At 51.8% G+C, this 11,787-nt stretch overlaps 1 protein-coding gene across 1 annotated transcript; it reads right to left on the bottom strand.

The window, feature by feature from the left end:
* Positions 1-974: 974 nt before the first annotated feature.
* Positions 975-4,509, bottom strand: SOX9 (SRY-box transcription factor 9). Its single transcript, XM_030962211.1, is given in 4 exon segments — positions 975-2,022; positions 2,024-2,553; positions 2,982-3,235; positions 3,991-4,509. Coding segments are annotated over 4 exon segments (1,437 nt in total). The 5' UTR covers positions 4,422-4,509; the 3' UTR covers positions 975-1,800.
* Between the last annotated feature and the right edge of the window lie 7,278 nt (positions 4,510-11,787).

Below are 11,787 nucleotides of genomic sequence, written 5' to 3'. Positions count from 1 at the left end.
AAACCAAACTTACCTAAAGACAAAATATGATTTAAAGGACAGGTCTTTTAAGTTACAGAAATACTTTAAAAAGATCTGCTTTTATACAGAAATAGAAAGATGCCATATTATAAGAGTGCTTTAAGATTTTTTTTTTCTCCTACTGAATCCCTAAAAAACAACAACAAAAAAAAAGTTAACAAATATATCATTTTTTTTTTAAATAAAAAAAAAGTCTGCTGTCTTTTTTAAAAAGCAATCCTTAACTGTTCAGCCACAGCTTCACCAAAGTCAGTGTCCCCCCCAGCTCTCGCGGGCAGTTTTTTTGGGGGGGTTGAAGGCTAAATCGGTGCCACCCCTGCGGCAGGGCTGGGGTGTGGGGCTCGTCCTTGCACGAGCTCGTGTGTCCCAGAGAGCTGAGGCAGGAAACAAGGCAAATGATTCAGTGATCCGCTACATTTGCAATCTTTAGTTTGTACAAATCTCATTTTTCTTTTTTTTTTTTTCTTCCAGTTTCTCCTCGAAGGCAAAAAAATAAAACAAAAAAAAACTCAAATAAAACAAAAAAAAAAAAAAAGGAAGAGCGCAAAGTTTGTACAAACCCAGGACACAGATTCCAAAAAAAAAAAAAGAATAATAATAATAATAATAACAACGACCAAAAAAGGAATTAAAGAGATAAATAAAGGACTGGTTACAGTTTCAGACCATAATTTAACAGGCACGGTCACCTTCCAAATAATGCTCCCGACTAATGCGACGCTTCTGAAAGGACTTTAAAACGACAAAACCCAAAGGAAAGCGGTGATTAAAAGCTGCTCTTCTCCCCAAATAAATAATTTAAAGGATCTGTGAGGGCTCCTGGCTGGGTTTGGCACCCTGGGGTGGGCAGGGGGTGCCCGGAGGGGTCGGGCTCAGCCCCAGCCCAGTGATTACCAGGGGCTGCTTTAAGGCTTCCAGCAGCACTTTGGGGCTGCTCCGTGGATTTTATTGAAACTTTTTTTTTTTTTTTTTTCTCCTCTGTTTTGTTTTTCTTTTAAGGCTCAAGGTTATTAAAAAATAAAGTGAAGTTCTCCTCCTGGCTGGTTTTGCTACGAGTTAGAAAAATAAAGCCTCTCCCATGCTGGTCCCTGCCCCAGTGCTGGGTTCCCAGGGCAGAGCACGCTGGTTTAGTTTCATTTTTAGAGCACAAAAAAGACACTTCTCTATACAAAAATACCTCTGCAAGAAAACCTAGGGCTGCTCCACTAAGTGTCATTTGTTTTTAATTTTTTTAGCTGTTGGAAAAATAAGAGCATTTCAAAAAAATCTCTAAAAAATAGGTATAAATCCCCTCACAATTGGTAACGAATCATACACAGTACATACTAAAAATATTTAAAATAGAGAATATTCCTCACAGAGGACTCTGAGTTTTCTCTTTTACCCCCCCTTTTTTTTTTTCTTTTTTTTTTAATTTTTATTTTTTTATCTCGCTTTTAATTACTGCTAAAAAAAAAAAAATCATTACAAAAGTCCAGAGAAGGAGCCAGCTGGGCGTGTTGGGTGGAAATCTCCTCTCCACATGGGAAGAAGCAGAGTTCAAGTCCAGTCCTTGGCAAGTCTGTCCCAAATTTGGGGGCTTGGGGGAGGATGCTGTAGTGCAGAAGGCTCGAGGCGCCAGCGTCTTTTTAATCATCATTCAGATCTCACGCACTCTGAGGCAACTCCTCACCGCTTTCGCTCGTTTCTGATTATTATTTTTTTGTTTTTTTTAGATTTTTTTTTCTCGCTTTTTTTTTTTTTCTCCTCGCCTTTTTCGTCGGCGCCTTCTGCGCTGGCTTAGGGCCGGGTGAGCTGCGTGTAGACGGGCTGCTCCCAGTGCTGCGGGCTGTGCGTCTGCGGGATGGAGGGCACGCCCGCCGTGTCGGCGATCGGGGTGTACATGGGGCGCTGCGTGGGGCTCATGTAGCTGAAGGTGGAGTAAATCCCCCCTCCCTGCCCGGCGTGGCTGTAGTAGGAGCCCGAGGAGGAGCCCTGGTGCTCGCCGTACTCGTACTGCGCGACGGCTGATGCTGGGGTAGGACGAGCTGTAGTGCTGCAGGTTGAAGGAGCTGTAGCTCAGCTGCTGTTGCTGCTGTTGCTGCGGGGAGTGCTGCTGCTGCTCGCTGTAGTGGCTGGGGCTCAGCTGCTCTGTCTTGATGTGGGTCCTTTGCTGCTGTTGCTGCTGTTGTTGTTGTTGGGGGCCTTGCTCCGCGCTCAGCGCCGGCAGCTGCGCCGCTGGCGGTTGCTGCTGCTGCTGCTTGGACATCCAAACTCCCGCAGCGCCGCTGATGCCGTAGGTGCCCGTGTAGGTGACCTGGCCGGGGTGCCCGTTGGGGGGCAGGTACTGGTCGAACTCGTTGACGTCGAAGGTCTCGATGTTGGAGATGACGTCGCTGCTGAGCTCGCCGATGTCCACGTCGCGGAAGTCGATGTGCGGTGGCTGCCGGCCGCCCTCGCCCAGCGCGCGGCCCTCGCGCTTCAGGTCCTGCTTGCCCGGCTGGGCGTCCGTCTTGGGGGTGGTGGGGGGCGTGGGGGGCCCCTGGGACTGGCCTGGGGGAGGAAGGACAGGGGTGAGGGTGGGACGGGGGTGGCAGCACCGTGGGCAGTGACAGACACGTGTCCGGTGTGAGGGACACGGAGCCCAGCAGCCTGCAGCGCTCTCAGACACAAGATATTGTTTTGGGTTTTAAAAAGCACGGGTTTGTGTTTCTCACAGGCAAATGGCTGCAGAGGGGTGACAGTTTGTGTGGCCACACTCTGGGCATGGCCCGTGGGCAGTTCTCCTTGATCTCCCTCCATTCCTGGCTCTTCCCCTCCCCTCACCCAACCCCAACCTCAGCCGGGTGTGGGCAACCGTGCCGTGCCCCCGCAGGCATTCCTGGCTCTTTCCTGGCTCTTTCCCTCCCCTCACCCAACCCCAATTTCAGCCCAGTCTGGGCAGCCGTGCCGTGCCCCCCGCAGGTTCCCTGGGCACCTACCCGAGTGCTCCCCGGGCGAGTGCACCTCGCTGATGCTGGAGGAGGATTGGGGCGAGTCCGCCTGCAGCGCCTTGAAGATGGCGTTGGGGGAGATGTGGGTCTGCTCCGCGCCCTCCTCCTGCTCCGCCTGCCCGTTCTTCACCGACTTCCTCCGCCGGGGCTGGTACTTGTAGTCGGGGTGGTCCTTCTTGTGCTGCACCCGCAGCCGCTCGGCCTCCTCCACGAACGGGCGCTTCTCGCTCTCGTTCAGCAGCCTGGGGGGACACGGGGGCCGCGGGGTCACTCGTGGCCGCCGAGCAGTGACACCGGTGCCGATCCCTCCCTGGGATTCCCCCCAAGAGCGATGCAAAGTCCCCCCACAACCCGAACCCCCTGTTTGGGACACTCGCTGGTTGTCACCCCCTTGTCCCCGGCTGTCACCCCCTTGTCCCCCAGATTCCTTCGGTGGCCAGACCACAGCTGCAGGAGGGCTCCAGCCCTCTCCCTCCTCCCCACCCTGCGGGCACACCTCGCTGTCGCCGGGCGCTTTGGGGACATCCCTGCCTGCCAGGGCCAGCTTTGCTGTCCCGTGTCACCGCTGCGGGGTCCCCCCCCCCGAGGACGCGGTGGCCCAGGTGACTCACTCGCCTCGTGTTTTCCTCCCCTCCCCGCCTTATTCTGGCACTCGGAGGCCACCCGGCCCTGCGCCACCCTCCCTCCTCCCCGCATCGCCCCGCGCTCCCTCCGGCCCGGCCCGAGCTGATGCAATAATCCCCAAAATCCAAAATCCATCATTTCCTCCGCACCCGCAGCGCAAACAAACCACGGCCGGGGGGCTCCGCACGGCCCCCCCGCCCCGGGAACAAAAACCGCTTCCAACACCACAAAGCGAACAACTTTCCCTGCTTTCCCTCTCCTATATTCTGGCTTCTCCCCGACCTAACGAGTCTTGCGCTCCGCAGAAGTTTCCCAGCGCCTTTTCAACTCGGCATCCCCCGCTCCCCGCGGGCAGCCCCGGCCCCGCACTCACCTCCAGAGCTTGCCCAGGGTCTTGCTGAGCTCGGCGTTGTGCAGATGCGGGTATTGATCCGCCAGCTTCCTGCGGGCCGCCTGCGCCCACACCATGAAGGCGTTCATGGGTCTCTTGACGTGCGGTTTGTTCTTGCTCGAGCCGTTCACCCGCACCGGCATCGGCACCAGGGTCCAGTCGTAGCCCTTGAGCACCTGGCTCACCGCCTCCCGGATGCACACCGGGAACTTGTCCTCGTCGTTCTCCTTCTTCAGGTCCGGGTCGCCCTTGGGGAAGGTGTTCTCTTGGGGTCTGGTGTTCTCCGTGTCCGAGCCGGATCCAGAGGGGCAGGGGGAGCCGGCGGAGTCATCCGACATGGTGGGGCTGGGGGCGTCGGAGATACATTTGTCCTGTTCTTCTGTCATTTTCATGAAAGGGTCGAGGAGATTCATGCGAGAAAGCGGCCGAGGGGGAACAAGGGGGCGAAAAACAAAATTGATAATAAAAAAAAATTAAAAAGTTAGGCGCTAAGGGGCAGGGATGGGTTAAAAAAAGTAAAAACTCGGAGAAACAAAGTCTCCACCGGCTGCGGAGAGGAGGCTCGCAAAAAAACTTTTTATTACTTCTCCTCAGCGCAAAAACGCTAACAAAAAAAATACAAAAAGCAAGAAAACCAAAAAAACTCCGAAACGAGGAAAGGGGAAAAAAAAAACTTTGGCGAGGCCGGGAGCGGGCTCAGGATCAGGATGAGGACAAGGAGCAGGGCGAGCCCCGGGCAGTGTCGGGCGCGGCGGCCCCGCCGGTCTCCAGCGCGGCTCTGCGGCCGCTGCGCGCCGCGCGCACAAATACCCGCGCGCCCGCCCCGGCCCGGCCAATCAGAGCGCGGCCCGCGGGGGCCGCTCCGCCCCTATTGGCTGAGCCGCGCGGAGGGGCGGGGCCGCGCAGCACCGCGCAGCGCGGGGGGCACGGCCCGGCCGGGGCGGCGACAGCGGCGGGGACAGAGCGGGGACAGAGCGGGGACAGAGCGGGGACAGAGCGGGGAGAGCGGGGACAGCAGCGGGGAAGAGCGGGGAGAGCGGGGACAGAGCGGGGAAGAGCGGGGAGAGCGGGGACAGCAGCGGGGACAGCGCCCCGCCCGTGCCCCGCGGTCCCGTGGGTGGCTGATGGATGGAGGCGCCGCCGCTGGGCCGCTGGGGCCGCTGCAGCCGCGCTGGCGGCGGGCGGGACGCGCGGAGCGGGAGCGGGGGCCGCGGGAGCTGCGCGGCTCCGTCCCGAGGGGGCGCCAGAGGCTCAGGAACGGCGCGCGGGGGGCGGCGGGGCCGGGCCGGGCGCGCCCCCCGAACCCCCCCGGTACCGCGGGGACGGAGCGGGGGCGGCCTCAGTGGCTGAGGGTGCCCGGCCTCAGAGACCCCGAAATCGCTGCTGCGCTTTGGCTTTTTCTCCTTTTTAAAACTTTTTTTTTTTCTTTTTTTTTTTTTTTTTTTCTTTTTGGAGGGACTGACTGCCTGGCGCGTCCCTCCGCCCACCCCGCGCTGCGACATCCGCGCGTTCCCCCGTTACTCCTCTTTCTGTCGTTATTCCCCATCCCGGTGGCCCCGGCGCGGCTTGCCCTGCGCGGCCGGCCCGGGCTGCGGGACCCTCATCCCGATTCCCCATCCCGGTTTCCAATTCCGCTTCCTAATCCCGGTTCCTCATCCCGGTTCCCCATCTCAGTCCCGGATCCCGGTTCCCCATCCCGGTTCTTCATCCCGATCCCGCATCCCGGGTGTTCATCCTGATCCTGCATCCCGGTTCCTCATCCCGGTTCCCCATCCCAATCCCGCATCCCAGTCCCGGATCCCGGTTCTCCATCTCAATCCCGGATCCCGGTTCTCTATCCCAATCCCGGATCCTGGTTCCCCATCCCGGTTCTCCATCCCAGTCCCGGATCCCGGTTCTCCATCCCAATCCCGGATTCCAGTCCCAGATCTCGGTTCTCCATCCCAATCCCGGATCCCGGTTCCCCATCCCGGTCCCGCATCCCTGGAGCCGTGCCCGGGGAAGGAGCGGCCTCTTCCCTCCCCCTCTGCACAGAAATAAAAGTTTTGCCGAGTGGCTCCTGTCAGGGAAGGCCAGGCCGGGGCTGCCCGGGTTATCTGTGGGAACTGCGGGTATTTCCCGGTACAGGAACGTTCCGGGGCTGCAGGGATCGCCCGGCTGGAGCTCCCGTGCGGCTCCGGGTGAACTCGGGGCTCTCACTGCGACCCCAATCCAGGTGGGCAGTAAAGCACATCCCGGCTCTTCAGGCTCCGGGAGAAGGATTTGGTGGGAGCTGCCCCAAAAGCTGCGCCCCTTCCCCACCTCCCTCCTTCTCCCCGCGCTCCTCGGCGCCTTTTTGGGGCAGAAAGCTCCGAGTTCTGCTCCTTTCCCAAAACCCCGAGCCCAGAATTTTTCATCGCAACTCGAGCGTTAAGGTTGGGGCTTTCTGGCGGCCGCTTTCCTTCGCTGCTTTCATTTGCAGCCTTTGTGCGGCCGCACAATCCTCGGGGCAGCCCTGTCGCGATTGTCGTCGTTATCCTGACCAGGGGGGCTTCAAGTTATTGGAAAGGGCCCGTGAAAAATAAATTTAAAAAAATTAAAAATATAAAATAAAAAAAAAAAAAGGGACAAAGCAGCGGGGAAGGAGCTGGGAATAAATGCACTCGAAAGCCTCTCCTTGGTTGTTTTTAGTTTTCCCTGAGGTTCTGGTGATGATTTTGGGTTGGTTTTTAATTTTTTTTTTTTTTTAGGTTTTTTTTTTGCTTGCAAACTTTTTTGGGAAGTAGTTTTGCTCTGGGTGAGTTTAAGGTAAGTGGCTGTGCTCTGTCCCAGAGCCTTTGTCTGCAGGAGCAGAGCGGGGCTTTTCTGCTTTTCTCCAGGGGAATTAGGGGTTTTTTTTTATTCCTGAAACACCAAGAAAGCTTTTCCCAGAGTTGTATTTCTTTCTTTTGCTAAATATCCAATTTTCCAGGAGAGGGCCGCTGGATTTTGCGTTGTTATTTGCGGTGATAAAGGTAAACTTTCAGCAAATATTACAGGTGATAATTTGGATTATTTTCCCTGGGTAATCCCAGCTCTGGGGCAGTGCGTGCTGGAGTTTAGCTCCCCAAATCTCATTATTTAAATAAATATATTTATTGCAGAACATGAAAGCAAACTCAGCCAGGAGATTGCTCTGATCTCAGCTGGAGCTGCTGGGGCCAAAATCTGAACAAAATGTACCTGGAGAGGAGCAAAACCTGGTGACAACAGATTGTCCCCTGGCCCTGCTGCTGCTGATTGGCAGAAACAGCGCGGGGACAACTCGGGAGGGTCACGCATGGAATGGAAAGGGTCAGAATTGGGACATTTTTCATCCTGCAAATCCATCTGCTGGAGGGGGCTCTGCCTTCCCTGCGCGCTCCGGGAGCGAGGCGAGGGGCTTGACAAGTTTGAACAATAAACAAAAGCGAAAGGGGAAGGAGCTCTGCACTTATTGCGCGTGATTTGATAATTTCTGGCTTATTATTTTTAATTATTGCTCGATGGGCTATTTGGACAAGGTGGACAAGCTGATTAATCACAGCCGGGTGGAAGCTGCTGCTGCTGCTGCTGCTTCCCCGTCAGGATGGAAGTTTTCCTTCCCTTTTTTTCTGGAATTAACATTGTTTTATCCAAAGTGGCCAGCTCAGGGAGCAGGGAAGGGTTTCAGTGAGGATTAAACCCCCTGTTTGATGGGTTTTCCCTGCTCCTCGTGCTCAATCAAATCCCTGGTTTTTAGGGAATAACCTTTCCAAGTGTTACTGTGGGAGATGGGAATTTTGGGAGTGGGGGGTGGATTTGGGGAGGTTTTTCTGTACAAATTGAAATTATGGCTGTGCTTCAGATGAGTTGTGCCTCACAAGTTGTTGTATGGATTTTTGGGGGAGCCCTTTTGATGCTGGGATTTGGGATTGGGGTTGGGAAGGTTTGAGCTCCTCTCTGATCCCTGGATTTGGGGTTGGGAAGGTTCAGGATCTGCTCAGGATTTGGGATTGGGGTTGGGAAGGTTTGGGCTCCTCTCTGATCCCTGGATTTGGGATTGGGGTTGGGAGGGTTTGAGCTCTGCTCAGGATTTGGGATTGGGGTTGGGAAGGTTCAGGATCTGCTCTGACGCCTGGAATTTGGGATTGGGGTTGGGAAGGTTCAGGATCTACTTTAAACCTCAGGATTTGGGATGGGTGTTGGGAAGGTTCAGGTTCTTCTCTGATCCCCAGATTTGGGATTGGGTTGGGAAGGTTCGGGCTCTACTTTAACCCTCAGGATCTGGGATTGGTGTTGGGAAGGTTTGGGTTCTGCTGTGATCCCCAGGATTTGGGATTGGGGTTGGCAAGGTTCAGGCTCTGCTCCAATACCTGGAATTTGGGATTGGTGTTGGGGAGCTTTGAGTTCTGTTCCAACCCTCAGGATTTGGGATTGGTGTTGGGAAGTTCAGGCTCTGCTCGGATCCCTGGAATTTGGGAAGGTTCAGGACCTGCTCCAACCCCCAGGATTTGGGATTGGGGTTGCGAAGGTTTGGGTTTTGCTTCAGCCCCCAGATTTGGGATTGATGTTGGGAAGGTTTGAGTTCTGTTCCAAGCCCCAGGATCTGGGATTGGTGTTGGGAAAGTTCAGGCTCTGCTTTAACCCCCAGATTTGGGATTGGGGTTGGGAAGGTTCAGGCTCTGCTCAGGATTTGGGATTGGGATTGGGAAGGTTCAGGTTCTGCCCCAACCCCCAGATTTGGGGTCGGTGTTGGGAAGGTTCAGGCTCTGCTCAGGATTTGGGGGCGGTGTTGGGAAGGTTCAGGCTCTGCTCTGACCTCTGGGATTTGGGATTGGGGTTGGGAAGGTTCAGGTTCTGCCCCAACCTCTGGGATTTGGGATTGGGGTTGGGAAGGTCCGGGCTCTGCTCCGACCCCTGGGATTTGGGATTGGGGTTGGGAATGTTCCCCAGGGATGCTGGGATGTCACCACGTCCCCTCTGAGCCCACCCTCTGCCCTGCCACCACCCCAGTGGGGCAGAAATCCAAGGAGAAGCCGCAGATCCCAAGAAACGTTCCCTGCTCCATAAACTTCAGGGTGTGCAGGAATTCCCTAAAACCAGAGGTGTTCCTGCAGCCGGATCTGAATTTTGATATTAAAACTGGATCAATAATTGATCCATGGCCCAAAATGTGAAATTCCAGGTGTGATTGTGCCTGTGGATTTATCCACGAATGTTCGCTCTGGCGTTTTCAGAGGGAGGTTTTGGCAGGGCTGGTTAATTAATTAATCACAGCTTAATTAATGTAAAAATTAAAAAAACCCCACTCCTCATCGGTGAAATTTTATTAAATCTGAGAATGGGGTTGCATCCCACAGAAATATTCCCACATTTTGGCTTTTCCCTCTCTCCTGGGAGCAGGGAAGGCTCAGCCTGCCCTTGGTTTTCCCAGAAATTTCAGCTTTTCCCTGATTTTCCCCTTTTCCCACCCAGCGATCCCACATTGTGCCGTTCCAGGTGTAAAATGTCACAGATCGCCCTCCCAAAGATCCCAAAGATTCCTGGTGCAGGGATGGAATTTGTGCTCTGGGTTTTGGGGGCAGATCTGTGGGTCCCAGGCCCTGGGGTTGGTGTGGAGCTCCTCGATCCCATTTCCAGCTGATCCAGGGGATGAAACACGAGCTGAGGGGGGACGGCCTTGGGGCCTTTAAATGGAAACGGATTCTTTAAAGGATTGCCTTCAAATCTGTAATTTCAGCTCAGAATTCATTTCCATCAGATTCGTTTTGTAAATTCAGCTGAGAATTCCTTGAGATTTTATTCATTTTGTAAATTCAGCTGAGAATTCCTTGAGATTTTATTCATTTTGTAAATTCAGCTCAGAATTCATTGAGATTTTATGAATTTTGTAAATTCAGCTGAAAATTCCTTGGGATTTTATTCACTTTGTAAATTCAGCTCAGAATTCCTTTGGACTGGATTTGTTTTGTAAATTCAGCTGAGAATTCCTTGGAATTTTATTCATTTTGTAAATTCTGCTGACAATTCTTTGGAATTTTATTTCTTTTGTAAATTCAGCTGAGAATTCATTGAGACTTTATTAATTTTGTAAATTCACTTGAGAATTCCTTTGGATTGGATTAAGTTTTTAACTTCAGCTCAGAATTCCTCGAGATTTTATTCACTTTGTAAATTCAGCTGAGAATTCATTGAGACTTTTTTAATTTTGAAATTCAGCTGAAAATTCCTTGGGATTGGATTAATTTTGTAAATTCAGCTGAGATTTCCTTGGGATTTCATTCATCTTGTAAATTCAGATGAGAATTCATTGAGATTTTATTCCCTTTGTAAATAAAGCTCAGAATTCCTTAATAATTTTGTAAATTCAGCTCAGAATTCCTTGGGATTTTATTCATTTTGAAATTCAGCTGAGAATTCATTGGGATTGGATTAATTTTGTAAATTCAGCTCAGAATTCCTTGAGATTTTATTCACTTTGTAAATTCAGCTCAGAATTCCTTGGGATTTTATTCCTTTTGTAAATTCAGCTCAGAATTCCTTGAGATTTTATTCACTTTGTAAATTCAGCTCAGAATTCCTTGGGATTTTATTCATTTTGAAATTCAGCTGAGAATTCATTGAGATTTTATTCCCTTTGTAAATAAAGCTCAGAATTCCTTAATAATTTTGTAAATTCAGCTCAGAATTCCTTGGGATTTTATTCATTTTGAAATTCAGCTGAGAATTCATTGGGATTGGATTAATTTTGTAAATTCAGCTCAGAATTCCTTGGGATTTTATTCATTTTGAAATTCAGCTGAGAATTCCTTGGGATTTCATTCATCTTGTAAATTCAGCTGAGAATTCATTGAGATTTTATTCCTTTTGTAAATAAAGCTCAGAATTCCTTAATAATTTTGTAAACTCAGCTGAGAATTCCTTGGGAATTTATTCACTGTAAATTCAGTTCAGAATTTCTTGGGATTGGATTAATTTTGTAAATTCAGCTGAGAATTCTTTGGGATTTTATGGATTTTTAACGTTCTGTTCCTCTGGCCTCCCAGGCCAACAATCAGCCCTGCTGCACCTTGAGCTGGAATCAGCAGGGTGTGATTTCAACTTGGCAAATCCTGGGAATGCCTGAAAAACCAGCAGAGAGCAGGAATTTACCCCCCCTCTTTTTGAATATACAAAACAACAGCAGCCTGAAGACTCCGAAATTCATTTTTAATTTGTGCCTAAAAACACCGTGGAGAAGGATTTCCTCTGGGGAGAAAATTGTGGAATTTTGGGGAGAATAATCCCAGCCCTGGGGTGAAATGAACTTGATTATTTCCGAGCTGGCTGCCCCTGGAATAGTGGGAATGATGTCCAAAATCCCCCCCAAAAGGCAAAGCTGGGGAGGAATTGGGATTGGGGTGAGACTGGAGGCAGCAGGAAAGGAACGGGAGCAATGCAAAGCTGTTTGCCCCTGGAAAAAAAGGTTGGGAAGTGCTAAAAAGAGGAGAATCCGAGGGAAAAGAGAGGAAAAATTGGGATTTTTAGCAGAAATGCTGGTGCTGATGGGCAGCTCCGAGTTTGGGGTGGAAAATCTGGAATCTGGGGTGGGTTAATTCCCATTCCCAGCTGGGAGCTCAGAGCATTCCCTGGCTCCACCTTGGAAAACAGAAATAATTCCCTTTTCTCTGCTCCTTCTGCCGCAGCTGGAAACCTCCGGGCACAGCCTTGGGAGTCACAAACGCTCCTGGGATTTCTTTTTATTTTACTTTATTCCTGGAGATGAAAGGGATTCATCTGGAGATTTAGGGATTTATTGAT

Source organism: Camarhynchus parvulus, chromosome 18 (assembly GCF_901933205.1).
Source record: "Camarhynchus parvulus chromosome 18, STF_HiC, whole genome shotgun sequence".
Classification (NCBI taxonomy): domain Eukaryota; kingdom Metazoa; phylum Chordata; class Aves; order Passeriformes; family Thraupidae; genus Camarhynchus; species Camarhynchus parvulus.
Note: the sequence above shows the minus strand (reverse complement) of the source record. Positions and strands in the feature narration are given on the sequence as shown.